Source organism: Amphiura filiformis, chromosome 11, assembly GCF_039555335.1.
Source record: "Amphiura filiformis chromosome 11, Afil_fr2py, whole genome shotgun sequence".
NCBI lineage: Eukaryota > Metazoa > Echinodermata > Ophiuroidea > Amphilepidida > Amphiuridae > Amphiura > Amphiura filiformis.
In genome coordinates this window covers 3704094-3729586 of record NC_092638.1, presented here as the reverse complement: position 1 = coordinate 3729586, position 25493 = coordinate 3704094, and the positions used below count along the sequence as shown (strand labels likewise).

The 25493-nt window shown below is 36.8% G+C and overlaps 3 protein-coding genes across 4 annotated transcripts in view; all 3 read left to right on the top strand.

The window, feature by feature from the left end:
- Position 1: 1 nt before the first annotated feature.
- LOC140164442 (indoleamine 2,3-dioxygenase 1-like) lies at positions 2 to 3759 on the top strand. The gene is made up of 6 exons (XM_072187724.1): positions 2 to 13; positions 298 to 376; positions 564 to 656; positions 938 to 1034; positions 1936 to 2015; positions 3456 to 3759. Exons 1-6 carry the CDS (start codon positions 2 to 4, stop codon positions 3515 to 3517), a joined length of 423 nt encoding a protein of 140 aa, XP_072043825.1. The 3' UTR covers positions 3518 to 3759.
- A 2040-nt stretch (positions 3760 to 5799) lies between these two features.
- The window catches only part of LOC140164233 (indoleamine 2,3-dioxygenase 2-like), a 46035-nt gene continuing 26341 nt past the window's right edge, over positions 5800 to 25493 (top strand). Inside the window, exons 1-6 of one of the 2 annotated variants that reach the window (XM_072187492.1) lie at positions 5800 to 6082; positions 11048 to 11143; positions 13975 to 14094; positions 14218 to 14351; positions 14544 to 14664; positions 15781 to 15877. In XM_072187492.1, the coding sequence (XP_072043593.1) occupies positions 5999 to 6082; positions 11048 to 11143; positions 13975 to 14094; positions 14218 to 14351; positions 14544 to 14664; positions 15781 to 15877 (652 nt within the window). In that variant the 5' untranslated portion in view covers positions 5800 to 5998. The remainder of the gene's footprint in view (positions 6083 to 11047; positions 11144 to 13974; positions 14095 to 14217; positions 14352 to 14543; positions 14665 to 15780; positions 15878 to 25493) is intronic. The other variant, XM_072187491.1, reaches the window with a different exon arrangement.
- Positions 18912 to 24267, top strand: LOC140164102 (indoleamine 2,3-dioxygenase 1-like). The gene is made up of 6 exons (XM_072187347.1): positions 18912 to 18968; positions 19538 to 19616; positions 19883 to 19975; positions 20973 to 21069; positions 22245 to 22324; positions 23826 to 24267. The coding sequence occupies exons 1-6, from the start codon at positions 18912 to 18914 to the stop codon at positions 23885 to 23887; spliced, it is 468 nt and encodes a 155-aa protein (XP_072043448.1). The 3' UTR covers positions 23888 to 24267.

Genomic DNA, 25493 nt, shown 5'->3' with positions numbered 1-25493 from the left:
TATGGCATTGCCGGTCAAGTTGCAGGACGTCATTCCGTCTTGAATTGTATAACGGCTCTTTTCAGAGCCACTTTATTTCTTTAGTAGCTACTACATAATTGGACAAGGGGTTGTAGACAATTTGCACAAACTCCTCACAAAAAGTATCGTTACATTTGAAAATGTTGCCATGTTTTAAAAACAAATTTAGGTATTCAATTAATAACTCCCAGTCAAAAATAAATCCTCACGTAGTGACGAACCATAATATTTGTAGATTTCTTCCATCCTCTTGTATGTTTTTATTTATTTCCACAGTTTATTGGGGGAAGTGAAGCACCAAGTTCTACGATTCAAAGTTTTGATGCAGCTTTGGGCATAGATCCTGGAACAGAAAGTAAGCATAATGTGGTTACGTGCGGTGTGCTGGTGGAGGGGTGGGTGGGGATTAAGGGTGTTACTAAGGTTTTGCAATGATGAGTGAGAAAATTGTTAAGCTCCTTTGAGTTCATTTTGTGTACACCGTATTATATTGGTTGTTTACACCACAAATTCTGTATTGGTCGCTTCTCTCAATGTTTCAGAAACAGAAATAGAAAAGTTTCGTGGATACATGCCCCCATCTCACCGTGATTTCATCATTGCACTGTGGCATGGACCATCGATTAAGACTTACGGTATGTCAGTATTTTGTGTTTTACGTTATTACTTTATATTTCAATAATTTCATCATCATCATCATCATCATCATCTTCATCATCATCTTCATCATCATCATCATCATCAACATCATTATCATCACCACCATTATTACTTTATATTTCAACAACATCTCGAATTTGGAAGATGCAGGTGTTTCATTAGACATTAAAGCTACCAATCATTTGATACAACCGGTATGTTGCCAGAATTTGCATCGTGATCATAATTTGTATAACAATATTCAAACTATTTTCAGTTCAAAGCGGTAAAAACAAGGAGCTGCAGCAATTGTACAATGGATGCCTGGAAGCCCTGACGCAGTTCCGGTCATGTCATATTCAAATGGTCGTAAGGTAGGGTAATGATTGGTTCCTTGATCGCAGTTCCTCTGCAATTTACAGTTTGCTCTGATTTTAGAAACATCCTGTCATTGGAAGCGTAAAAGAGTATAAAAACATTGTGCGATAACGCCATGTCAGTTTGCATTACGGAGCCCAATTCTAAATAAATCATTTTTGCCAGTAAGACTCCGCCACCGGAAATTGAACCGCGCCCGAGACCTCAAACGGCGAGCACTCTAAGCATTATATCATACTCCAGCACATTCAAAGCTGTATTTTTGTGAAGGAAGAAATTAATTGCTTATAATTACCATTAACGCAATTATAATTACCATTAACGCAATTATATCTTCATTCAGAAGTGAAGATCAAAATGTAGATTTTTCTGAAATTGTGGCGGCCATTTTGGATTTATGCAAATTAGGCACCTATCCTATACTTGGATATTTTGGGACTTTTAGTATTGTACTCTGGGGACCTCAAGGAAATGCATTGCGGTGAAAAAAATTCTGTTGCAGTTAATTCCTTAGAAAATGCCACATTTACTGGCCTAAATATCCGAAGAACCCGTGACAAGTTACACCGTATCTTCATTAATAACTGGCCTCAAAAAGAAACTTATAATTTTTCACAAGATCATATCTTAAAATCCTTTCCATAAAAATGAACAAAAATTGCACACAGGATTACTTCAATACTCTACTCTAAACACTGGTCAGTAACTAAACAGTCGTTCAACTGACACGACAGCAAAATGCACTGTAATTTTTGTTCATTTTTATAGACAGGATTTTGAGATATGACCTTGTGAAAAATTATAAGTTTCTTTTTGAGGCCAGTTTATATAGGAATTTGGTGTCTCATAAGGTCATTATTTCATTTTGTTACATAATTTGTTTGTTGTTTTTCTCAGATATCTGATCATCTTTGCTGGAAAAAGAGAAGATAATCCCAAGTTTCCAAACGCTGGTTCACATTTGCGGCAAGGCACTGGTGAGTATAAAGGGATACGTTTATCATTTTGTAGCAACATTTTGAGAAGTGGGTACCACCCCAGTCATCCCAATCATAACCCTACAAGGACATTTCTTAATGGTAAATAACTCTCATCCTAAAACTTCACCCAAACCTTAAAACCCAACCCGCAGTTATGCTATATAACGTCATGCTGATTTTGTTTACTTATTTACGATTGTTCTGAAAGGCTAATTTTGGTCAGGATCTGATACAGAAATATCTCTGTCTTTCCCTAATAGTGTTCGAAATAAAGAGGGGGCCCTGGGGCCAAAAGCCCGTTAATTCGAAAAGAGAAGGGGGACCATCCCCGGTTCTGATATCTGTATAATCACCTCCTCTAAGTTCCAGAGGACTTCCAGTTTAGCTCAAATGAGCTGCTATAGGAAGTACTAGAAAGGAAATGAAAGGAAAGGATCCGCCAATACGCTACCCTATGGACCCGCATTGCCCGTTAGATTTTGTCACCAAGGTCAGCAAGACGGTCTCATTGCTGACTTTACCATCAAACCATGGTATTATTTGTTATTGATATGTGGCTCTGAAGTCCTACAAAGTGTCACAGAAAGTGGACCAGTGTAACATTAATATTTACTGTAAGAAGTCGGTTCGTAAAAATTGACGAGGGCCTGAAGATTTCAAACCCAAAGGCCTAAATAGCCATTGACTGTAATTGAAGACCGAATTAAAAAGACTAGTTTGCGTCTGACGTCAGGACAAAGTCGCGGCGTGATTGATTGCTAACTAGTCTTTTTAATTCGGTCAATTATAGTGACTAGTGGAAATTTAAAACAAGAATGCTTTCAAGAACGATGAGAATTGGACAAAACTATGAGAATGGGAAATTTTCTCATTTGAAGTGAGAACATTTTCCGATCTTATATATAGTTTTGTCCAATTCTCATTGCTTATGAAATAATTCTCATTATAAATTTCCACTCGTAATCATGGTAATTGACATTTAACGTTTACGTTCGTTCACCTAGTGCTGTCTATAATCTTAACTCGATCTTATGCGGAGGGGAATATTGCATGTTAATATTTGAACTGCTCCAGAGCATGCGCATTGTGGTTTTCTTGCCTTCTTTTATTGATGTGTTTCTCTTTGTATTTTATTTTTTACAAACGAATATTATTCCCGAACCACTTTCCTAAATGATATAGCTTTCTAACAAAATGATCTTAGCTTGAGACCGAGATCTGTCCGAGAAAGCAAGACAGTGGAATAGTTTTGGTTCAGGTTTTGGATTATATGCAACATATAAGTCAAATGTGTCACAACGTTCATATTCAGATAAAGTCCCTGGTATAAATTTCCCCATTTATAAAAAATAAAACAAATCATTGTGCATGTATCTTTACTTTATAACCATTATATAGACATATTCGTGCATTATCATCATTGTTTCCTATTTCTAGAAACAATGGATTTCCTGAAGAACTTGAGAGATACCACCAAAAACGCGGGTCTTCTTGACTGAGAAAACAAAACAGAAACCAATCCAGCCGAACCCATCTTTTTGTATGACTAAGACTAAGTTTTTTTCGACTTAGAATATTCTAGAGACACTAGAGATTATTGTGCTCAGAGAGCAGACTTAGACAATGTCATTAGCCTTTCTTTACATGTATTTTATTGCAAAAATGACCAAAGAAAGACCCTTGACCAATGCCTGTTGCTTCAACCCTGGTAGTTGTCATTTACATTGATGTGGGTTTTTTGTTTGTTCAGAAATACATTTGGGGGGGGCTAGAAAATATGTAGGGGTCATACAATTGTTGGAGTTCTGAATGGGGGGGGTAAACAGTTTTGCACGCGCATATGTTCCAGTACAACCAGAACAAAAGTACATGGCAGATAAGGGTAAATCATTCAATACTCCACAGTAAGGGATATCCCAGCAAACACAAAACGTTTTCGACATAATTCGCAAAAGGATATAAAAGGTTGTCAGAAAACGTTTAAATGTCGGGTTATATAAAGGGTATATTAAGAGTATAAAACGTTTTCATAACCTTAAAAAACATTTTTTGATAATCTACTGCTCAGCAAACAAAAATGTTTACAGAAAACGTTTAAATGTCGGGTTATATAAAGGGTATAAATACGTTTTATTAACATTCCAAAAACATTCTTGAAAACTTGATACAAAACATTCTAAACAGAATGTTATTTTGGGGTTGAAAAATATTTTGCGAAAAATGTTTGCCCAAAATATTTTCAATAACGTTTTAAAAACGTTTTCATGACCTTTATATAACCCGACATTTAAATGTTATTAAAAGGTTTTGAAAAAAAACCATTTTAAGAACATTTCTGTGTTTCCTGGGTTCAAATATTTTAACATAATGTTATTTAAGTATTGACACAATATTTGGCAAAAATGTTTGCAAAAATAGTTTACAATAACATTTTTTGAAAACATTTAAAAATATTGTTGTAGTGTGTTTTCATACAAAACGTTTTAAAACGTTATCATGACCTTTATATAACCCGACATTTTAATGTTATTAAAACGTTTTTACCTAAACCAAAAGCCAAAATATAACTTATTTAAAACGTTTTTAAAACGTTTTTGTGTTTGCTGGGATATTATGCCTTGTATATAACTTAATTTTTGAGTGTCAGTACCTTCTGGTCCAAGTGCTCTTTAAATCATTAAGGAAGGTAGTTTTGTAGCTAATATGATGGGGGGGTCAAAAGTTTTAGGTCCATTAAGAGGGCGGGGAGGGGGTCAAAAAGGTTTGGGTTCATGAAGAGGGGGGGAGTTCCAGATTCCAGATCCCCCACCAAAGTATATCTGAACACTCCTTTAGTACACTGAATATAAGAGGTGGTGCAATAATTAGGTGTACCCCCGGGGTGGTGAATTATAGGGGAGGCAAAGATTTTTGGCAGGGCAAAATGGGGGAAGCATTTTTGGCAGGTCGAAAGGGGGGGGGATCAAGCAATTTTTGGCACAGATATTTTGGGCACCGTTTCTATATTACGCCGAATGGTATAGGAAAACGTTAGGAACATGTTCAAAAATGCAAAATTTCTTGATCGCTGCGGTCGCATTATATGATAAGACAATATAAGGTTTTACATTCAGGTTCCCAAAAATCTTGCATGTGTAGGGGGGGGGGGCAAAGATGTTTTGTTACATCAAAAGGGGAAACAGATTTTTTAGCACGGCCAAAGGGGGGGGGGGGCAAGAGATTTTGGAAGACCATTTTGAGAATTCACCACCCCGGGGGTACACATACTTATTGCACCACCACTAATATAAAATTAGGAAAGGACCCCTAAATGATATTTGACCCCAATTTTTTGTACAACTTTCAGACACTGGGTTTGTACAATCAATAGACACTGGTATCATATCGATTTGTAAGCGTACTTTAGCGAAGTCATAGTCCATTGAATTTACAACCGTGTGACAAAACAGGCGAAAATAGTAACCTTTTGCACAAGATTTGCAATTTAAAGAGTATTGGCCATTGCTCATTGAAATGAAGCTAGTGTATATGGACAATATAAGTGTGCTCTTTCATTTAATGACATTAAATTTGAAAAAAATATTGTAAGAAACACTAATTGAGGTTTTGACTTTTAAAACCTACATCTTGGTCAAAAATTGTGCTTCAATAGATCGATTTGCACCCTATTCGGTAATTTTTGCCCGGAAATTTATATTGTTGACCCCAACTTTTTTACAGAACCGTTTTTGCAAATATACCAATGATAATATTATTATAATTTATTGCACCGTCTAAAGCAAACAAACGGAAAATAAAAATATGTGTATACACAATATCTGCATGAACGTGACTTTGACCTTTTCAACAATATCAGCGATATTGGTGTTTGCACCAAGAACGATGGCACGGATTGAGCTAGGTCATAGAATAATATCAAAACAACAGCAGCTAAAACGAGAACAATATTTAAACTTGCACAGAACAAAAATATATGTATCATGGCTTCTGATGTTGGTAATGTTCCACGACTGGAAGATTATCATGTGTCGAGAAAATTTGGATTTCTACTTGAAGATCCGCTGGTAAGTTCGTATTTTATTCTGTACGTAGGCCTAGGCCTAATGTAAATGCTATAATGAAACTGTATATATATACAATAAAAACGGCTGGCGGTGAATGTATTTCATAATGACATAAACTTGCTCTAAATAAATAATGGAGTATTCAGAAATACTTTGGTGGGGGTTTGGAATACTTTTTTTCCACGTTTACATTTTTACCCCCCTTCGTGAACCCAAAACTTCTTTGACCCCCCCCCCCTCTTAATAGAACTTTTTGACCCCCTCAGCTCATATGTGAGTGGACGCGGCGAATCAGCCGTAAACTCGGCAAATTGTATTCTGAGTTAAAGTGTAAAATGTATGTGAAGGACGTATTCATAGGTGTATCAATTCGTTGCGACAAGTATCTTATCAAACGCTGTTTAAATCAATCAATAATACTACTGCTGAAGAGGATAATAAGCTTCTACCTATTTCTATAGAATAGTTCTTGTCTTTGTTTGCTTTGGCTAAATCCTGTTCAAGTGGTAGATAACAAAGCATTGTATTTTGTCTAGGTATGTATAATCAACAATGAACAATGAGAGGATATTTCTGAACCTCGTTGACTTGGGGATGATTTGAAATGACCGCCAATTATGACTGTTGGATATTTATTACCAGAAATGTAGAAAAAGAGGCACATGTAGAACCGATAAAAAATACAATTTTGTCGAAGGAACAGAGTTCAACAAATCATAACCCCGCTTTTGGATATCGTTTGAAGTCAAATGATATACCATTTTAAAGCTTATGGTATACTAGTTTCTAAACACGAAATAAAACAAAATTGACCGGGCCGACTTTACGGCTGATTCGCCGCGTCCAGTCACATATTAGATACACAAATATTTTGACCCTCCCCTTTATAATGTACCGTTCTGCATCAAAGGACAGAGGAAACATATTAATGATACTAACTAAAACTTGTGAATTAAAAGATGTGGAATTGTGGCAATGTTTTGTCATTTTGTAAAGTAGCTCATAAACATGCAACCCAGTATTGATAAACCGTCCATTTATGATATGAATCCGTGACAGCAGAAGCATTAACAATGGGGGGGGGGGGGTCGAGACGGATATATTTTGTTCTGGTTTTACTGGGACCTAAATTTTAGACTATTTTAGTCCGAAATGAAGGTGTAATTAGCTATTTGATGGGTCAGTTCACTTCGCGGTGCCTTTCGACGTGCTAAAAAGAAGATGCTCAGGACAATATTATTGCTTTATTTTTTTCTTTTTTAGGGGGATGTCCCCCATGGAAAAAAATAGGGGGGGGTGTATCCCCATTCCCCCATTTCGCTGCCTATGATGGGAATGCCACATGATTTAACAGTAAAGAAATATATAATGATCAAAATACAGTGATAATAAAATGTAAACTGTTGACACTAAAGAAGAATTAAGATTTTGCAGCTTTTTTAGAAGGAACTGACGTATAGCTCAAAATGAAGTTATAGACAAGACAATCTTTAACACTGCATACATCGATATATCTGACAGTGGATTGAATGATTTATCAAAATAGATCAAGTAGCTGATCAAATACCATTATCATATAAATTTTATAAATGATAAATTTTGGATTTATAAAGCGCCTTTCTCCCGATCTTAGAGGACTCAAAGCGCTGTAATTTCGCTGCAATGGTGAATCATCACAATCAGATCGCATCAACTAGGTTGCTGCCGAACGGCGCACACCTATCCGCATTTAGATTGTAACATCCATCAATTTCTGTGCAGCTCCCCAAATTCCATTGGGTGAAGGAAGTTTTGATAACCAAACAACTAATCACCGATTTTTGCGATACAGGAGGAAACCGGAGATCCCGGAGAAAACCTGCGAGAGCGAGCATGGAATCGGGATAAACCAAGTGCACATGAGTCCTTGGGCCGCGCCGGGGCTTGAACCCGGGACCTCAGTGGTGCAAAGCGAGGGGAATTACCGCTGCGCTAACTCGCCCTCCCGTCATGTACTTTTGTTTTGGTTTTACTGGAATATATGCGCGTCAAAATGTCAGGCTATTTTATAAGGTTTTTACACCCCTGTTCATACACCCAAAACACCCCCCTATTCAGAACTCCAAAAATGGTATGACCCTACATATTTTCCAGCCCCTCATCATGGTATTATTGAACACTCCCTATCAATAGGCCCGAATAAAATAGTTTCCTCCTCCACGCACCTTGATTTATATAACCCAACAAACACCCCAATAAATAAATAAAGTAAGTTAATAAATAAATAAATAAATAAATAAATAAATAAATAAATAAATAAATAAATAAATAAATAAATAAATATATAAATAAATAAATAAATAAATAAATAAATAAATAAATAAATAAATAAATAAATAAATAAAGGTGCGCATACACATAGAGAAATGTGTACACAACGTCATAAATAATATTATTATTAAAGGGGGGTAACCCTATCGGTTTATGATACAGATTGTCTTCAAACTTACATACAATGTCAAATATCGTCCCCTTGATGCATCTATGTGAGAAAAGGAGAACATTTTCAGCGTAAACGTGAATAATTAGCAAAATTTGCAAGCCAATACGTTGTATTATGGTCCGGCATGCGTTATTTCTTTCTGCAACCATAATGGGCCGCAATGCGATAACACGTAGTACATACATGTAATTATAGGCATATGAGGCTAGATATAACACGAGTTTATTACCATTATTATTTCCTCTTACTTAATAAAATAAAAAGAAATCGATAGAATTAAAATTATACAAAGGTTTACCTGGGGTTCGAACCCACAACCTATGTATCCATAGTCTAATGCCTACACGACTGTGCTATGATTCGTTGTGCCAGAAAGGTGTTTGTTTATGATACTTATTGATTACGGAATAAAGTGCATACACACAATATACTATTACTAGTATATTAGTACTAATAAATATGAATATAATCCTAACCCTAACCCTAATCCCTAACCCTAACCCTAACCCTAACCCTAACCCTAACCCTAACCCTAACCCTAACCCTTACCCTAACACTAACCCTAAACACTAACCCTAACCCTAAACCCTAAACCCTAACCCTAACCCTAACCCTAACCCTAACCCTAACCCCTAACCCTAACCCTAACCCTAACCCCTAACCATAAGACCCTAACCCTAACCCCTAACCCTGACAATAATGAACCTTGCCTCGGACGATGCGGTTAGTGATATATTGCGGCCCATTATGGTTGCAGAAAGAAATTAAGCGTCCGGCATCCAGAAACAACAACGCCATACCACTACGCCCATCATTCTTGTGACAAAATATCTCATTCTTTTTATTTTAATTTGACCCTGATATATTTCCTTTTAGTTTTGTGTATTATCACCATGTACATTTCTCACTTTTCTTTTATTTTATGATTTGTTTTGTGAGAAATTAGTAATTAGTAAATTAATGAGCACGGTCATGACGGTGGCCGAACGGAACGGGTTCCGATTCATAATCGGAAGGTTGCGAGTTCGAGCCCCGGTGACACCATCGTGTTGTGCCCTTGAGTAAGGCACTTTATCTCGATTCTTCATCTCCACCCAGGTGTATAAATGGGTACCGGCATTCTTAAATGCTGGGAAGGTAACAGACTCGCTAGCTGTAGCGTCGGTGTAGCGATCCCCCTACATATAGCAAAATTACAATCGCCAATGAAAGAGAGATGGGCACTCCGATTTTGTTTATACAGGATCGTCTCCTTTACCCTTTTAGGTCTAATTAATAGAGAGGCATTTAGTGCTGTTCTTTGTAAGCTTATTATATAAATGCCTTGCCATATAGGTACCACATTACTGCACGTAAAACCACGCAAAAGCATTGTATTAACTTAGTATATTGACTATGACTATGTGTGTAAACAGCGATTGTTGTTTATGAAAGCGAATGAACTAGTGATGAAAAGAAACAGAAAATAAGAAGAAGAACTGTGAACATTCTACATCTTGTGTTTCGTCTGCTTTACTATTTAGGCCGTTCATTTACATGTTGTGGCCCCAGCACTGGTTTGATAGGTTTCTGCCCATCCGTAAACATTAACTAGTAACAAACGCAGGGCGCATGCGCGAGCCGGGAAGTTCAAGCTTGCTGTAGACTCGGTCCCTACACACGTACACACATATTCACCGTATATGACACGTTTGCAACGCCCCGACTCAGGTGTCAATTTGTAGATTAAATAAAATAAAATTAAATATCTTTTTTTCTATATGTCCGTTTCTCCGTCTCCCGGGGAATTGACTTGAAAACACTATGATGATTACTCAGCCAATTTTTGAGGACAAAAATCGTGAAATTGGTGGTGTACGGGAATTTTGTTATGGCCAAGAATAAGAAAAAAAAAATATGATTTTTTTCGAAAAATTTTTGACCGAAAATTCGACCCTTTCTCGCTTATCTGATGAATTTTCAACTTCTTTTTGACATATGTGGTAGATATGACTTTGGTGTTTATATTCCCTGAAGTAATTGTTGTAATTTTGCTTAGTTTTATAAAAAGAAGTGATTTTCTGCACGGAGTTGTTTTGATATTCGGCTTTGTTTACGTTTCAAAACCAAAACTGAATTTCCCGGCCCGCGCATGCGCCGTGCGTTTGTTACTAGTTAACGTAAACATGGTCTACCGCCCTCATAAATATTCTCATAATCCCCTCCCAGTTTTCATGTTACAATACTGTACAGCTCTTTTATGGTCATGTCGGTGAACGAACATAGCATTGACTTTTTCAAACATCAGAGGTGTTAAAGTTAATCAAAGGATGATTTTTATTTTGATTATGTGGTATCAAGCTTGCAAAAATGTTGGTTTGTTCCATACATCATGATGCATGAATAGACATTGCATGCGCAACTGAAACAATATAAACTTAATAGGAAACTGTAAACACTTATTTAAAACTTATTTTGTTTGTTTGTTTGTTTATCACCCACAGACGGATCTACCTGAATATTTTCAGCCATGGATGATATTGGCCAACAATTTGGAAGCGCTTGTCAAGAACGAGACAATCCGAGAAAAAATACACCAGGTTGGTGCTGCCTGAAGCGTAATCTTCACTTATTACTCAGGACGTATACCGACTACCAGTGCCGCCGAGAGCCATTACGGGGTAAAATGAACGCACGGAGCCCCTTTTTTACGGGCCCAATGAGGTGTCTTTTCTTTGCTTTAATGGGCCCATTAATGTATGTTTTCTTAATTTTTACGGGCGCCTAGGACCCGGGCCCGGGGGTAATGCACCCCCTTAACCCCCCTTGTCGGCGGCACTGCTGACCATCCTGTATACTAGTACGATACTAGCCGGATACTAGTCGATCGCATCTGGTATGTTAAAATCAGCACAATTCTAAGATACGCCTTTTTGCTTTGAAATCAATTTTCACAGTTAAATAAAAACAATTTTTTTTTTTTTTTATAATCAGATAAAATTATCGTGTTTTGATATACTTTAAAAAATCCAGGTGTTAAAATTAGGCATGAAATTGTGTCTTTTAGTGTAAGAATTCTGATTTTTACAGACCTGAACGTCGTCCGTGAGCTTTTTTGGTGTTAACTTTGTAGCGTTTCGAACTAGATTTTTCCAACTCTATATATTATTGTCAAAATATGAAGAGCTCTCTTGCAAAACCCCTTACATCCACTTTTGGCTGAAATTGAGTTATTGACATGACATTATAGAGTAGGTAAAAATACACATTTTTGTGGTTGTTTGACCTTCATACCACCTTCCCTCCCGGTGATATCGTATATTTCCCGTTCGGAAAAATCTTAGGGAATTTCTGGAAATCTGAACTGAAATCTGAATTGAAAGAAATGTTTTTTGATGTATAATAGTAGCCTTGAATGTTCTTTAACTATTAAAACCAAAAGGAACTGTTTTAGGGTCACTATGTTTGAAAAAAGTCATCGCAATTAACAAAAATTGTAGCTTCGGAAATGCTCAAAATGGCATTTTGCCGGATTTAATTAAAAATTCATAATTAAAAAAGTAAATGAGATATTTCAATTTTTCTTTTTGATTTTGGAAGCATTCCCAGCAAACACAAAAACATTTTAAAAACGTTTTAAATAGGTTATATTTTGGCTTTTGGTTTAGGTAAAAACGTTTTAATAACATTAATATATCGAGTTATATAAAGGTCATGATAAAGTTTTTAAAACGTTTTGTATGAAAACACACTACAACCATATTTTTAAATGTTTTCAAAAAATGTTATTGTAAACTATTTTTGCAAACATTTTTGCCAAATATTGTGTCAATACTTAAATAACATTTATGTTAAAATATTTGAACCCAGCAAACACAGAAATGTTCTTAAAATGTTTTTTTCAAAACCTTTTAATAACAATAAGGTCATGAAAACGTTTTTAAAACGTTATTGAAAATATTTTGGGCAAACATTGTTCGCAAAATATTTTTTTCAACCCCAAAACATTCTGTTTAGAATGTTTTGTATCAAGTTTTCAAGAATGTTTTTGGAATGTTATTAAAACGTTTTTATACCCTTTATATAACCCGACATTTAAACGTTTTCTGTAAAACATTTTTGTTTGCTGAGCAGTAGATTATCAACAAATGTTTCTTAAGGTTATGAAAACGTTTTATATTCTTAATATACCCTTTATATAACCCGACATTTAAACGTTTTCTGATAACCTTTTGCGAATTATGTCGAAAACGTTTTGTGTTTGCTGGGTTAGTCAAGTTACATAAAGTAGTGCAAACAAATGGGCTCAAATTTGATTGCAAAGGTGGTTTCTAGAAAAGGGGTAAATTTATTATGTTGCAAAAGCCCTTATATCCACAAAAGGCGCAACATAAAAGAAATAATAAAATAAATAGAAAGGCTTGAAAATCGTACCAAACTTATTCTTTTAGTTTCATTTCATCAACACTTTATCCAAACCCAAATTGAATCAAATCGAGCAAGTAATACTTGCACACTTAAAAAAATCTGTTTTTCTCAAAAAGTCAAAAGTGGATGTAAGGGGTTTTGCAACAAACCTCTTCATATCTATTTTCATTTCACCATTTTTCACTTGCGACTGTCAAAATGTCCAACTGAGTACTTTATTTTGAATACAACCAACAGAAATAACCATGGGTACATTCTTACGTTAATGTTGGAAAAATTGGAAGTCTGAAAATGCAAAATGGTGCAATCAAAACCGAAATTATTTTCGAAAAACCTTTTGAAAGTTGGGAAAAACTTTCATTAGCGAATTACATTACTTTGAAAAGCTAAACAAATGACGCCCAAAGTTCAGGCGAAGTTTGGGCTTACCAAAATCGAAAATCTTACACTAGACGACTAAATTTCACACGCTGTAATGCATGTCACGTGCGCAGTCTTGAAAATGTAGTAAATCTTAAGAAAAGTAATGTTGGTTTCATACTTTCTGCCGCTTGCCGCTGAGCGGCATGACGCTTCATCATGCCGCTTGTACTTTTCTGCAAGCGGAGCGGCACACCGCTGAGCGACAGCGGCATGACTCTGAAAGCTACTCTTGCCGCTCCAAAATCATATTTTGTTCTCATACGTCAGAGCGGCACCGCTCCGAGTTGACTTGAATTCAACTCCCAGCGGTACTGCCGCCGCGGCAAAGCGGTGGAGTGATCGATATATCGGCTTGCCGCTGGTCACCGCTAGCGTTTTTAGTGAGATTGCGCAGTGAAGTAAAATCATCTTCAGAGCGGCAAAGCGGCAAGCGGCAGGAAAGTATGAAACCAGCATAAAACGCCCAATTATGCCACTTTTGGACCACACTCGTCTTGCGAACCAATAATTCTACACCAATAACAAAGAGTACTTTAATACTAGTATATTACTGAAATATATCTTGTTCTCCTACTCGTAGATGCCACTTTTGGACCACACTCGTCTAGCTAACCACGAGGAAAGAAGATTAGCTCAAATTGCTTTGAGTTTCATGATGCAGGCATATGTCTGGGTGTTTGGTGAAGATGGTGTACCCGCTGTAAGTCGTTTACACATTTTGGTACATTATCTGGAAATTTTCTTTGACACTATACCAAAACACATTACGAAGAATATTTTAATTGCGCCTTACATTTTGAGGTTGGTGTCTTGAATTTTAAAGGTTCTTCCCAAACAAGTTGCAGTTCCATTGGCAGGGGTATGCGAGCATCTTGGCATACAACCATCCACCACTAACATGGCGTATGGACTAGCAAATTGGAAACGGAAAGATCCTACAAAAGCTCCAGATCTCGAGTAAGTCACCAATCTGAAAATTGAAGTTCTTTGATATCCCGATTGAAGCGATATCCTTTGATAACCTGATTAAAACAGGTGATAAAAATTGTTTGATTGTTTGAAATTGGAAAGGTTACTTTAATTTAAGGGTTACTTTACAGTCGAAAATCCACTCATTGTTTTTTATGTGTTATTCTGTTCCATTTTTAGAAATTTAGAGGGTATCATTACACTCATTGGTGGCAATGAATTTAGCTGGTTGTTCATGGTCTATGTTGCCATTGAAATGGATTGCGGACCAGGATTGGGAGCCATGGTGGATGCTCAGCAGGTCAGTGACGCGTTCTAAGTTCCCGGACCGGGGAGTAAACTGATTAAGGGTTGACTAAGTATTTTGTTGGTCGAGGCAGCTAAAAGGATCGATTTTCAATATCTAAATTATTGAAACATAACACCTTGATGTTTTACAGAAGTTCTTCTACAACTACATATCATACTTTGAAAACTTACGTACGTTTTACAAAGGTGATGTTGTTCCGACCCTCTTTATAACATTGTTCAAGAACCACAGGTGGTCCTACAAAAGTATACCTGTGATATTTGAATTCTTCTACACGCTTGCTATGAAATGATCAATGCAATATTTGCCAAAGCTCACTACCATTCGCAAGATGCTGTGAACTACCAAATTACAACAGTTTAAAATAGTTGCTAACCTTTACAGAAGGAACACTCGGGCAATCACAACATTATGCCTTATATCGTTATGAATTCGGCAGAGTGACGAATCAAGCATTTTGAGCAACTGTATGCTTGTGATTATGTTTCAGGCGATCTTTCATTTCCACTAATAATTCTATATAACATGTCCTATACTGTTATATTTGATAACAAATGGGTAGCTATAGGTATCTTCTTTCCAGTAAGTACAAACATTCCCCACACGATATCGCTATGGCGTAATTATGTCAGAGCTCATCGCAAAATTGGGAAATCACAGAAAATTATAAGGTAATATTTTTTATATCAGTCTACTCTCTCTGAAATCCTTGATTTCAACCGGAGTTTTCACTAAATATTACGGGGATGACTAAATAACTTTTATACCAAGTGTAGAATCTATAGCCTTAGGACAACCAGTAATTTTAACATGAAGCCCCAAGTCAAGGATGAGTGCTATAGTTTACACGTAGTTGAATGCGGATCTCACACGCGATAGTATTATGATGAGATAAAATAAACAGAAAAAAAAGTTAAACGTTTAATCATCTTCAACCACTCCAAAGAATGTTCAAATTGTACGGTTACAATTCACAAGAGCTTCACTTCCGCCAATAAACTGTGGAGAAAAAAATTCAATTCACTGAGATAGGACAGAAGAGTAAAGTCCATTCACCTGTTTTGTGTAGTTACTTAGTTGTAATGTGTTGTTGTTGGTAATTCGCAGGCTGTTAAGGATAATGATCCGGAGAAATTAGCAGAAGCATTAAAAACAATGGAGCTGTCCTTGCAAAATATGACGAAAACTCTGAGTCGAATGTACGGTAAGTCCGTGTTTGTAACATTCAATTGATATAAATATGCAAATGACATTCAATTAATGTTTTCGACAAAATATGTTTGAAAAACATCTCATCTCTATTTGATTTAGAAGAGAAGGACGACTTGCCTTTCACGTTACATGTAGTATTTTAGACGGGATAAGACCAGTCTTCCATCAAAGTGTTAAAACTTAATTCAATCCTTCCACTGGACCTTTATCCACATTGTGCATTAATCTGTAATGGGAATTTTGCGTAGAAGTGACGTAGTTAATCGGATTAACTACCATAGCAATAGAGGAATACAATTTAGACTATATCGCCCTGTACTACAACGTTCACGCGGTACCGATGCATTGAATCATAGATGTCAAAGAAAGGCTGATCACTCGCCCTTGTAAGATTAGTATCTTTGAAAAGAGCGGAATTGTATTCAATCTATGTTTGCTGACATATACAGCTAATTATTGCAATCTGCTTGTAGTGCAGGACGATCTATTCAAAAATTGTATTCCTCTATTGCTATGGTAGTTAATCCGATTATGACGTCACTTCTACGGCGAATAACAAAGACCAAACATGCAATTGATCAAATGCTTCTTTTTAAGTGGCCGACACCACACGAGAGTGGGATCCGCTGGGCATCAATGCGCACTCATGGGATCCGTATCCGTACATGCCGTATAGCAAGTGTATACACGCACTCCAGGAAATGATCGCGTAGTGAATGTTATGAGGCGTTGGGGTGCATGTGTGTTCACGACGCCCATGACGTGATACTATCTGCGCGCACTGGATATCACCTTTACCCACATGCCAGGAGTGCGTATTGTTGATAATCCCACTTCCTGTGTAGAGTCGGCATCATTGTGCTTTGGTCCAATATCTGCGGTGTATCACAACCAAATTACTATAAAATTCAATTTCAAAACTTTTTTAAGTCATGTGGCCTTTATCTCAAAATCGTGTCTGCCGATTTGTTCCAGGTATTGTAGGAACGGTTCACAATTTTGCTCACAAACACTTATAATAATAATAATTGTTTTTACAGAGCAATGTACACCTGAAGTGTTTTACAAAGTGATTTGGCCGTACCTTCACAGGTAAAGTATGACAACGTGAAATAGCATACTCTAAATCTTACAACGGTTAATGTAGTTGTGAACAAATAGTTGAACCGTTTGTTGCACTCTCTTGATGCTGCGTACTTTGAATAAACATGTGTACATGCAGAGTTTATATGATATAATTACTATTAAATGGCCACATGTGTCTTTGGGTAAAGGGCTCGTGATTGTTAGAAGACAATTTATACAAATTTCTCCATGTAATTTCGGGACAAAGTTCACTGACACATAGTTGTCCCGAAAGTATACGTTTGTATTTTCGGGACAATTATATGTTAGTGCAGTTTAAATAGCCAATAAACTAATTACCAATTACGAGTCTTTTTCAAAAAGACAATTGACACCTATGCTTTATTGGATTTATATTGTAATATAGGCACTATATGTACACAGGTTTATTCAAAGTACGTAGCATCAAGACAGTGCAACAATCGGTTCAACCATTTGTCACAACTACATTATCCGTTGCAAAATTTAGAGTGCATACACTGACAAAACAAGTTGGTCGAAATCATTGTTGGACGACGTCTTTTATTAATTTGTTGCTGAAATAATATTCCACAATTAATATGGAATTTATAACATTGATCAAAGCCCAACATTGGGAATTACATGAATCATGATTGATGAAAAGTTAGGCGAAATTAAGGTGAATTATATAGAGTTGGGCGGTTGGAATAACCTAACAGTTGGTATAGGCATATGTCCACAACGTTGGACAACATTTCGCCAAATCGTTTTTTGCAGTGTGGACTGATCGGAAGAACTTAAGATATATATTAAAACGAAGAGGGTATTTAATAATTATTACTATCATGAGAAGTAAGATGCCAACTTGTCTGAAACGAAAGGTTTTCAACCAGTGTGTACTACCAGCCATGACCTATGGAGCTGAAACATGGCCACTTACTAAGAGGATGGAGCAAAAACTGAAAACTGCACAGCATAGCATGGAAAGATGTATGCTGGGCTACACCAAAAGGGACAGGAAAACAGTGGCATGGATCAGGAGCCAAACAGAAGTTACAGACATAATCCACACAATAAAGATGAAGAAGTGGCATTGGGCTGGCCATCTTGCAAGATCAACAGATAATAGATGGACAAAGAATGTCACAGAATGGAGGTCTTGGCTGGGCTCAAGACACCAAGGCAGACAGAAAGTCAGATGGAGGGATGAGATAGCAAGTTTCATAGGGATCAGGTGGATGGCAAAAGCAAATGACAGGAAACTTTGGTGCCAACTTGGGGAGGCTTTCGCCCTGCAGTGGGCTGAATACGGCTGATGATGATGATGATGATAATCGATACGTATTTAAATAAGGTCCTCCACCAACCGCACCAAAATTTGTCTTTAATGTACAAAAGAATACTTACCCTAATTTTTGAAATATCGTAACAAGGGGTTTTCCTTGCAGAATATTTGCATTGTAGATTAATCCAAAACATGAATGAAATAATGAAATAGTGAAATATCCTTATGCACGTCTTATAGTGTGGTCTATGAAATTGTGTATTTAAGGGTATACGGGGTAGTGTTGGTCGAAGCAGCCAAAAACAAACAAACATAGTTTCATTTTCTTAATCAATATATTATTTAAAAATAACACTTTGGTGTTTTGTAAAAGTTCATTCTACAAATCATATACTTTGAAAACTTGCTTAATGTATTGTTGTTAATGAGTTATGTACGTTTTACAAAAGTGCTGTTGTTTCAGCCCTCTTTACAACATAACTCAAGAACCACAGGACCTACAAAAGTATATCTGTGATATTTAAATTCTTCTACACGCTTGCTATGAATTGAGCAATGCAATTTTTGCTAAAGCTCACTACCATTCGCAAGATGCTGTGAACTACTTTTTTTTCTGCTGCTTCGACCAACAGTACATCATACCCTTAACCGAACTATGGATGACAAAGTGTTATTCCTTAGCCGTGAAGAACAGCATTACATAGGCTTAGCGGTTAATCGTGCATTTTACTTTTGTTTGATTATTGCAGTTTTAATAGTGTTGCGTTTAAAAACAAGGGTCTCGGAGGACTGATATACGAAGGTGTGAGCCCTGAACCAAAACAGGCAAGTCAAGGCTAATTAAACTGCCCTCTCAAAGAAAACCGTTGCAAATAAATGACAAAAGCGATTCTTGGGAATTAAAAAATAATACTGATTTGCGTCTGACGTCAGGGCAAAGGCGCGGTGTGATTGGTTGCTGACCTGCGCAATACAGCATTTCGGTCTAGTTTCAGGACGTCATTCATAAATTAAAGGTTTAAAATTCGGTCTTGAATTATATACCGGTAACAGCTCTTTTCAGAGCCACTTTATTTCTTTTGTAGCTACTATATCATTGGGCAAGGGGTTGTAGAAATTTGCACAAACTCCTAACAAACTCCTCACAAAAAGTATCGTTACATTTGAAAATGTTGCCATGTTTAAAAACAAATTTGGGTATTCAATTAATAATTCCCTGATAGGGACGAACCATAATTTTATATAAATTTCTTCCATTCTCTTGTATGTTTTTTTCCACAGTTTATTGGCGGAAGTGAAGCACCAAGTTCTACGATTCAAAGTTTTGATGCTGCTTTGGGCATAGATCCTGGAACAGAAAGTAAGCATATACTGTTGGGGTGATTGTGGGTATGTGGCGGTGTTGTGGGGTGTGCTGGTGGGGATGGGTGGGGATTAATGGGGTGTTACTAAGGTTTTGCAAGGATGGGTGAGAAAGTTGTTCAACTCCTTGGGGTTCATTTAGTGCTCATTAATTGTAGTTGCCTATTTTCAAAACAACTATTCCTTTATTTGCGTGAAACTATGATTCACAGTTTGGTTGTTTACATTACAAAATCTGTATTGGTCGCTTTCTCAATGTTTCAGAAACAGAAATAGAAAAGTTTCGTGGATACATGCCCCCAGCTCACCGTGATTTCATCATTGCACTGTGGCATGGACCATCGATTAAGACTTACGGTATGTCAGTATAAAATGACACGATTTGAAAGGAAGTTTTTGTGTTTTACGTTATTACTTTTATAATTTCTTCAACATCGTCATCATCATCATCATCATCATCATCATCATCATCATCATCATCATCATCATCATCATCATCATCCATCCCCCCACTGGCGTCTGTGTTTCTTACTTTCTTGTTCCTCCTTTTGTTCCATTCGCGTCTTCTTCACCTTCTGGGTTTTTTTTTTGCATTCTTCTCCACTTATCTTCTGCAATACTTCTTCTCTCACTTTTCTAATCCTCATTCTTAGGTTGCGTTCAAGCAGAGTCACGACTGGTCATGGTTGGTCAAAAACGAGACAGCTTTGTTTTGCGTTAACATAGAGATTTAGCCATGCGTCATTTTGAACATTACCGGTTGCGTCTGAATACTTCTGTCTGAACGCGCCTTTAGTCTTTGTCATTTCCCCTCTTACATCGGCATGCACAAATGCGGGAGGTTCAAGTTATTTTCAGCATTCGGGAGAATCAATATGCCTACTTTGAGTCCTCTACTTTGTACAAGTCACTGCTATTTGTCTCTCCAGAGCTGCTTCTATTTCTCCTTCATCTTCGCCTACATCTCCCTCTTGTACTTGCTTCGTTTTCGTCAACATTATATATTTCTTCTTCTAGCTTTTATTGCGGTTAATGATTTCACATTTTAATTAAATCTGATATACCATGTATACAGGGTGTATCAAAATGATTGGTACCAATCAGTATCCAACGAGTATGGCCAAGACTGCCATATCAAAATGCAGTATAATATTCACCTTATGTAATAAAGGGTCATTAACCTATATATAAATTGTAGTCGTTTCAAGCTGACCTACTCTTGAATTTGGAAGAAGTGGGTGATTCATTAGAAGCTGATAGCTACCAATCATCATGATCATTTGATACAACCGATATGTGGTCAGAATTTGTATCGTGATCATAATTAGTTTAACAATATTCAAACTATTTTCAGTCGAAAGCGGTAACAACAAGGAGCTGCAGCAACTGTACAATGGATGCCTGGAAGCCCTGACGCAGTTCCGATCATGTCATATTCAAATGGTCGTAAGGTAGGGTAATGATTGGTTCCTTGATTACATTATTTTTGCAATTTACAGTTTGCATTGATTTTAGAGACATCCTGACATTGGAAGCGTAAAAGAGTATACAAACACACACGTGTAATGGGCTATTTCAGAAAATAGATGCACACCCCCTATAGAGGAGTTCGGATATCCGGACTTTTTGTCCAGTCGTGACTGTTGGAAATCCAGACTTTTAAAGTGCCCAAAGGCAAAAAAATCCGGCAGAACAATAGTTCAAAATCAGAAATCCTCAATTTGAGAGCTCATTTTTAACATTTCCGTGATTTTTCCTTCATTTGATTGGATTTCCAAGCTTTTTCCAGTAACATTGTCAACTGGAATTCCAGTCGTTTTCAGAAAGCAGACTTCGAAATCCGGACATTTCTTTGATTGAAAATTTACTCCTCTATAAAAAAAAAAAATTAAAAAAAAGCGCAGTGATTTATATTGCGCTACGCACAGGCACAACGCCTAGACGTTGATCCACAAGCCTCAGCACACTTTACAGGTTGTCACTGACCACTACGGCCTCACATCATTCCATAAACCATTTAACAACAAATCAGGGACTTTGCTGCTACAAGAGCGCACACCCTAGGCAGTCCACAAATAACTATCGCAACCAGGATCAGCTCCCCGAGTTTCGTACGGGTTTCAACGAGACAATTAGCAGTAAGTTCCTTGTCCAGGGGAATTTCAAGGTAACTCAATTTTTATGAGAGCATACTAGGCACCGCCAGGGTTCGAACCCGCATCCTCTTGCACCATAGTCGAACGCCTTAACGATTGAGCTAACTTGACTGCTTATAGGGGGTGTGCACCTATTTTTTGGAATAGCCCAATAACGGCATGAATGTTTGCATAAACCCAATTCTAAATTTTTGCCAGTAAGACTCCGCCACCGGAGATTGAACCGCGCCCCAGACCACAAAAGGCGAGCACTCTAAGCATGCTATAAGCACTACGTCGTACTCTAGCATATTCAGTGCTGTATTTGTGTGAGGGAAGAAATTCATTGCATTTATTTACCATTACACAATATCTGAATAACCCGTGGCAAATTATACCGAATCTTCATTAATATATACATAAAAGGAATTTGGTGTCACATGAGGTCATTATTTTATTTGGTTACATAATTTGTTTGTTATTTTTCTCAGATATCTAATCATCTTTGCTGGAAAAAGAGAAGATAATCCCAAGTTTCCAAACGCTGGTTCTCATTTACGACAAGGCACTGGTGAGTATAAATGAATACGTTTATCAATTTGTAGCAACATTGTGAGAAGTGGGTACCACCCCAATCATCCAAATCATAACTCTAACAAGCGCATTTCTTAATGTAAATAACTCTAATCCTAAAACTTCACCCAAACCATAAAACCCAACCCGCATTTATGCTAACGTCTTGCTGATTTTGTTTACTTATTTACGTTTCTTCTGAAAGGCTAATTTTGGTCAGGGTCTGATACTGAAATATCTCTCTTTCCCTAATAGTGTTCGAAATAAAAAGGGTGCCCTGGGGCCAAAAGCCCGTTAACATCACTGCGGACCCGCCAATACGCTACCCTATGGGCTCGCATTGTCCGTTACATTTGGTCACCAAGGCCAGCAAGACAGTCTCAATACTGACTTTAACATCAAACCATGGCATTATTTGTTACTGATATGTGGCGCTGAAGTCTTACAAAGTGTCACAAAAAGTGGACCAGTGTAACATTGATGTTTACTATAAGAAGTCGGACCGTAGAAATTATCACGTTTCAAAATGCGATGCGCCGCCAGCGGTTGCTCTTGGCAGTCAATTTTTCTGACTCCAGAGTCGACATCGTCGTTGTAGCTGCTATTGAATTTTCACGCGAGTTTGATAATAAATAATGTTGAACAGCTCCACGAAGGATTCCCTGTGATCAATAGATAGAAAATGGATCTATTGTAAATTGTTGTTGTAGTGTGCATTCGCATGTAACATCGTTATAATGACATTTAAACCCACAATGATATATGTTCCTGTATTGTATTCGTATTACGCGGGCTTTGGATGTCGACATTTTCCCATGATGCACGAGGGCCTGAAGATTTCAAACCCTATAGCCATGACCAGTAACTATTGGAAATTTAAAACAAGAATTCTTTCAAGAGCGATGAGAATTGGACAAAACTATGAGAATTGAAAACTTCTCAATTGAAATGAGAAAATTGTCGATTCTCATAGTTTTGTCCAATTTTCATTGCTTATGAAATAATTCTCATTATAAATTTCCACTCGTAATTGACATTTAACGTTTAAGTTCGTTCACTTAGTGATGTCTATAATCTTAACTCGATCATATGCGGAGGGGAATATTGCATGTTCATATTTGAACTGCCCCAGAGCATGCACAATGCCTTCTTTTCTGCACTTAAAATATTGCCGTGTCTCTTTTTTTTAAATTTGTTACAAACGGATATTATTCCCAAACCACTTTCCTAAATGATAGCTTTCTATAACAAAATGATCTTAGCTTGAGACCGAGATCAGTCCGAGAAAGCACGTGTCCCGATATCAAACAGACAGTGGAATAGTTTCGATTCAGGTTTTGGATTATAGACAACAATATATAATAAGTAAAATGTCAGAACGTTCAGATAGTGATATAAAATTCCTAATTTGTAAAAAATAAAACAGATCATTGTGAATGCATAATTGCTTCAAAACCATAGATTTAATCGTGTATTATTATCATTATCCTAACTTCCAGAAACAATGGATTTCCTGAAGAACTTGCGAGATACCACCAAAAACGCGGGTCTTCTTGACTGAGAAAACAAAAGAAAGCAATCCAGATAACCATCGTTTTATATGACTAAGGCACGCTGTATACTTTTTGAATACAATATTTGATGCAACATGTCTTCGTCATGCAATCTATATGTACATTCTACATGTCCTATTCGCTTAACTTCTAACGAATGTTTGATGACGATAATATATATATTATCCACCAGACATTAGATATCAAATATAATTACATTTCTGTCGACACACTTTCGTTAGAAGATAAAAATTAATTGATATATATCGAATAAGAATACTTGAACGAATATACTACGTTAAATATGATGTAGTTTTGTAGTTTTGAGCGCTACTAACGATATTATAACTTTTGAGAGAGATAGAGAGAGAGAGAGAGAGAGAGCGGGAGAGAGAGAGAGAGAGAGAGAGAGAGAGAGAGAGAGAGAGAGAGAGGATAGAGAGAGAGAGGGAGAGAGAGAGAGATCATTATAATCACAGAGGTCGAAAGCCACGTATGTTATGTGTAAAGTCATTAATTGCGTTACCCTTGATACATTTTAGACTATTTTTGCATTTTCTCAAAAAATAATTATAATATAAATAATAATAATTACCAGTGTGTTGTTATTTTTAAGAAAAATGCAAAATTAGTTACAAATTTATCAGGGGTGTAGTACCACCTAAGCTTAGGCTAAATCAAGACAGATTGTACAGCTCTGCATAGTAAGTAATATGTATCTTGAATACTACTCTCGTTTTGGGAAAAAAATGTTATAAAAAGGTGAATGAATCAACGATTATTGGCAGCTCTCGTAGGAAGGAATTTATGGTCAAGTGGGAATTGAACTATCATCAGTTTTGTAAAGGGCTGCAAGAACATGTTAAAAAGTTTAAGTTCAAAAAGTCCAATTTTAAGGTACTTTTTCTAAATGTATTTATTAACTAGCGTTTTCTGGACCATTATATTTGCTTATAACAACATGAAATAAGATCATCCTGAAAATTTAAGCGATTTTGTTGACATGCAACAAAAATAATAAGACCTCAAAACCCAAGGTTTCCTTGGTGGAACCTCAAGCATGATCATAGATGGCTGTCATGGAAAATATCTCCACAGAGGAGCTGAACAAGAAGTGCAATATTTCAAATGGATAGCGGAAGTCTTAAACAGTGCTCAATCTTTTAAGGTCAGATTGTGACCGTGCTCTTGGTGTACTCTCTAACTGTATATACAAGATAGACACCTGGATGTACCAAAACAGGTTGCAACTGAATCAAGCCAAAAGTGAGTTTATAGTAATCGCCACACCAAGAATATTGAGTACATTGCCTGTTATACAAATGGAGCTCGGTAACATAACCATTCAAACTACCTCCTCTGTAAAAAAATTAGGCGTCATATTTGATTCTGTCATGAATATGTCCGACCAGATCTGTGTCGGAGCGTTAATTTACATATTCGTAATTTATGGCGAATAAGAAGGTTCATTACACAAGAAGCCTGTACTGTCATCACGCTGTACGATCTTTGGTCCTGTCCCGAATAGACTATGCCAATTCGTTACTTTTTGGCGCTAAGGAAGTCGACCTGTAGCGTATTTTAGCGCCTGCAGAATAAGGCTGCGCGGTTGGT

Coding starts and splice junctions, on each gene's coding strand:
- LOC140164442 (XM_072187724.1), top strand. Junction 377..563: donor CATAGATCCTGGAACAGAAA/GTAAGCATAATG, acceptor TCAATGTTTCAG/AAACAGAAATAGAAAAGTTT. Junction 2,016..3,455: donor ACATTTGCGGCAAGGCACTG/GTGAGTATAAAG, acceptor TCCTATTTCTAG/AAACAATGGATTTCCTGAAG.
- LOC140164102 (XM_072187347.1), top strand. CDS start 18,912: ATGGATGACAAAGTGTTATTCCTTAGCCGTGAAGAACAGCATTACATA. Junction 21,070..22,244: donor CATATTCAAATGGTCGTAAG/GTAGGGTAATGA, acceptor TATTTTTCTCAG/ATATCTAATCATCTTTGCTG. Junction 22,325..23,825: donor TCATTTACGACAAGGCACTG/GTGAGTATAAAT, acceptor CCTAACTTCCAG/AAACAATGGATTTCCTGAAG.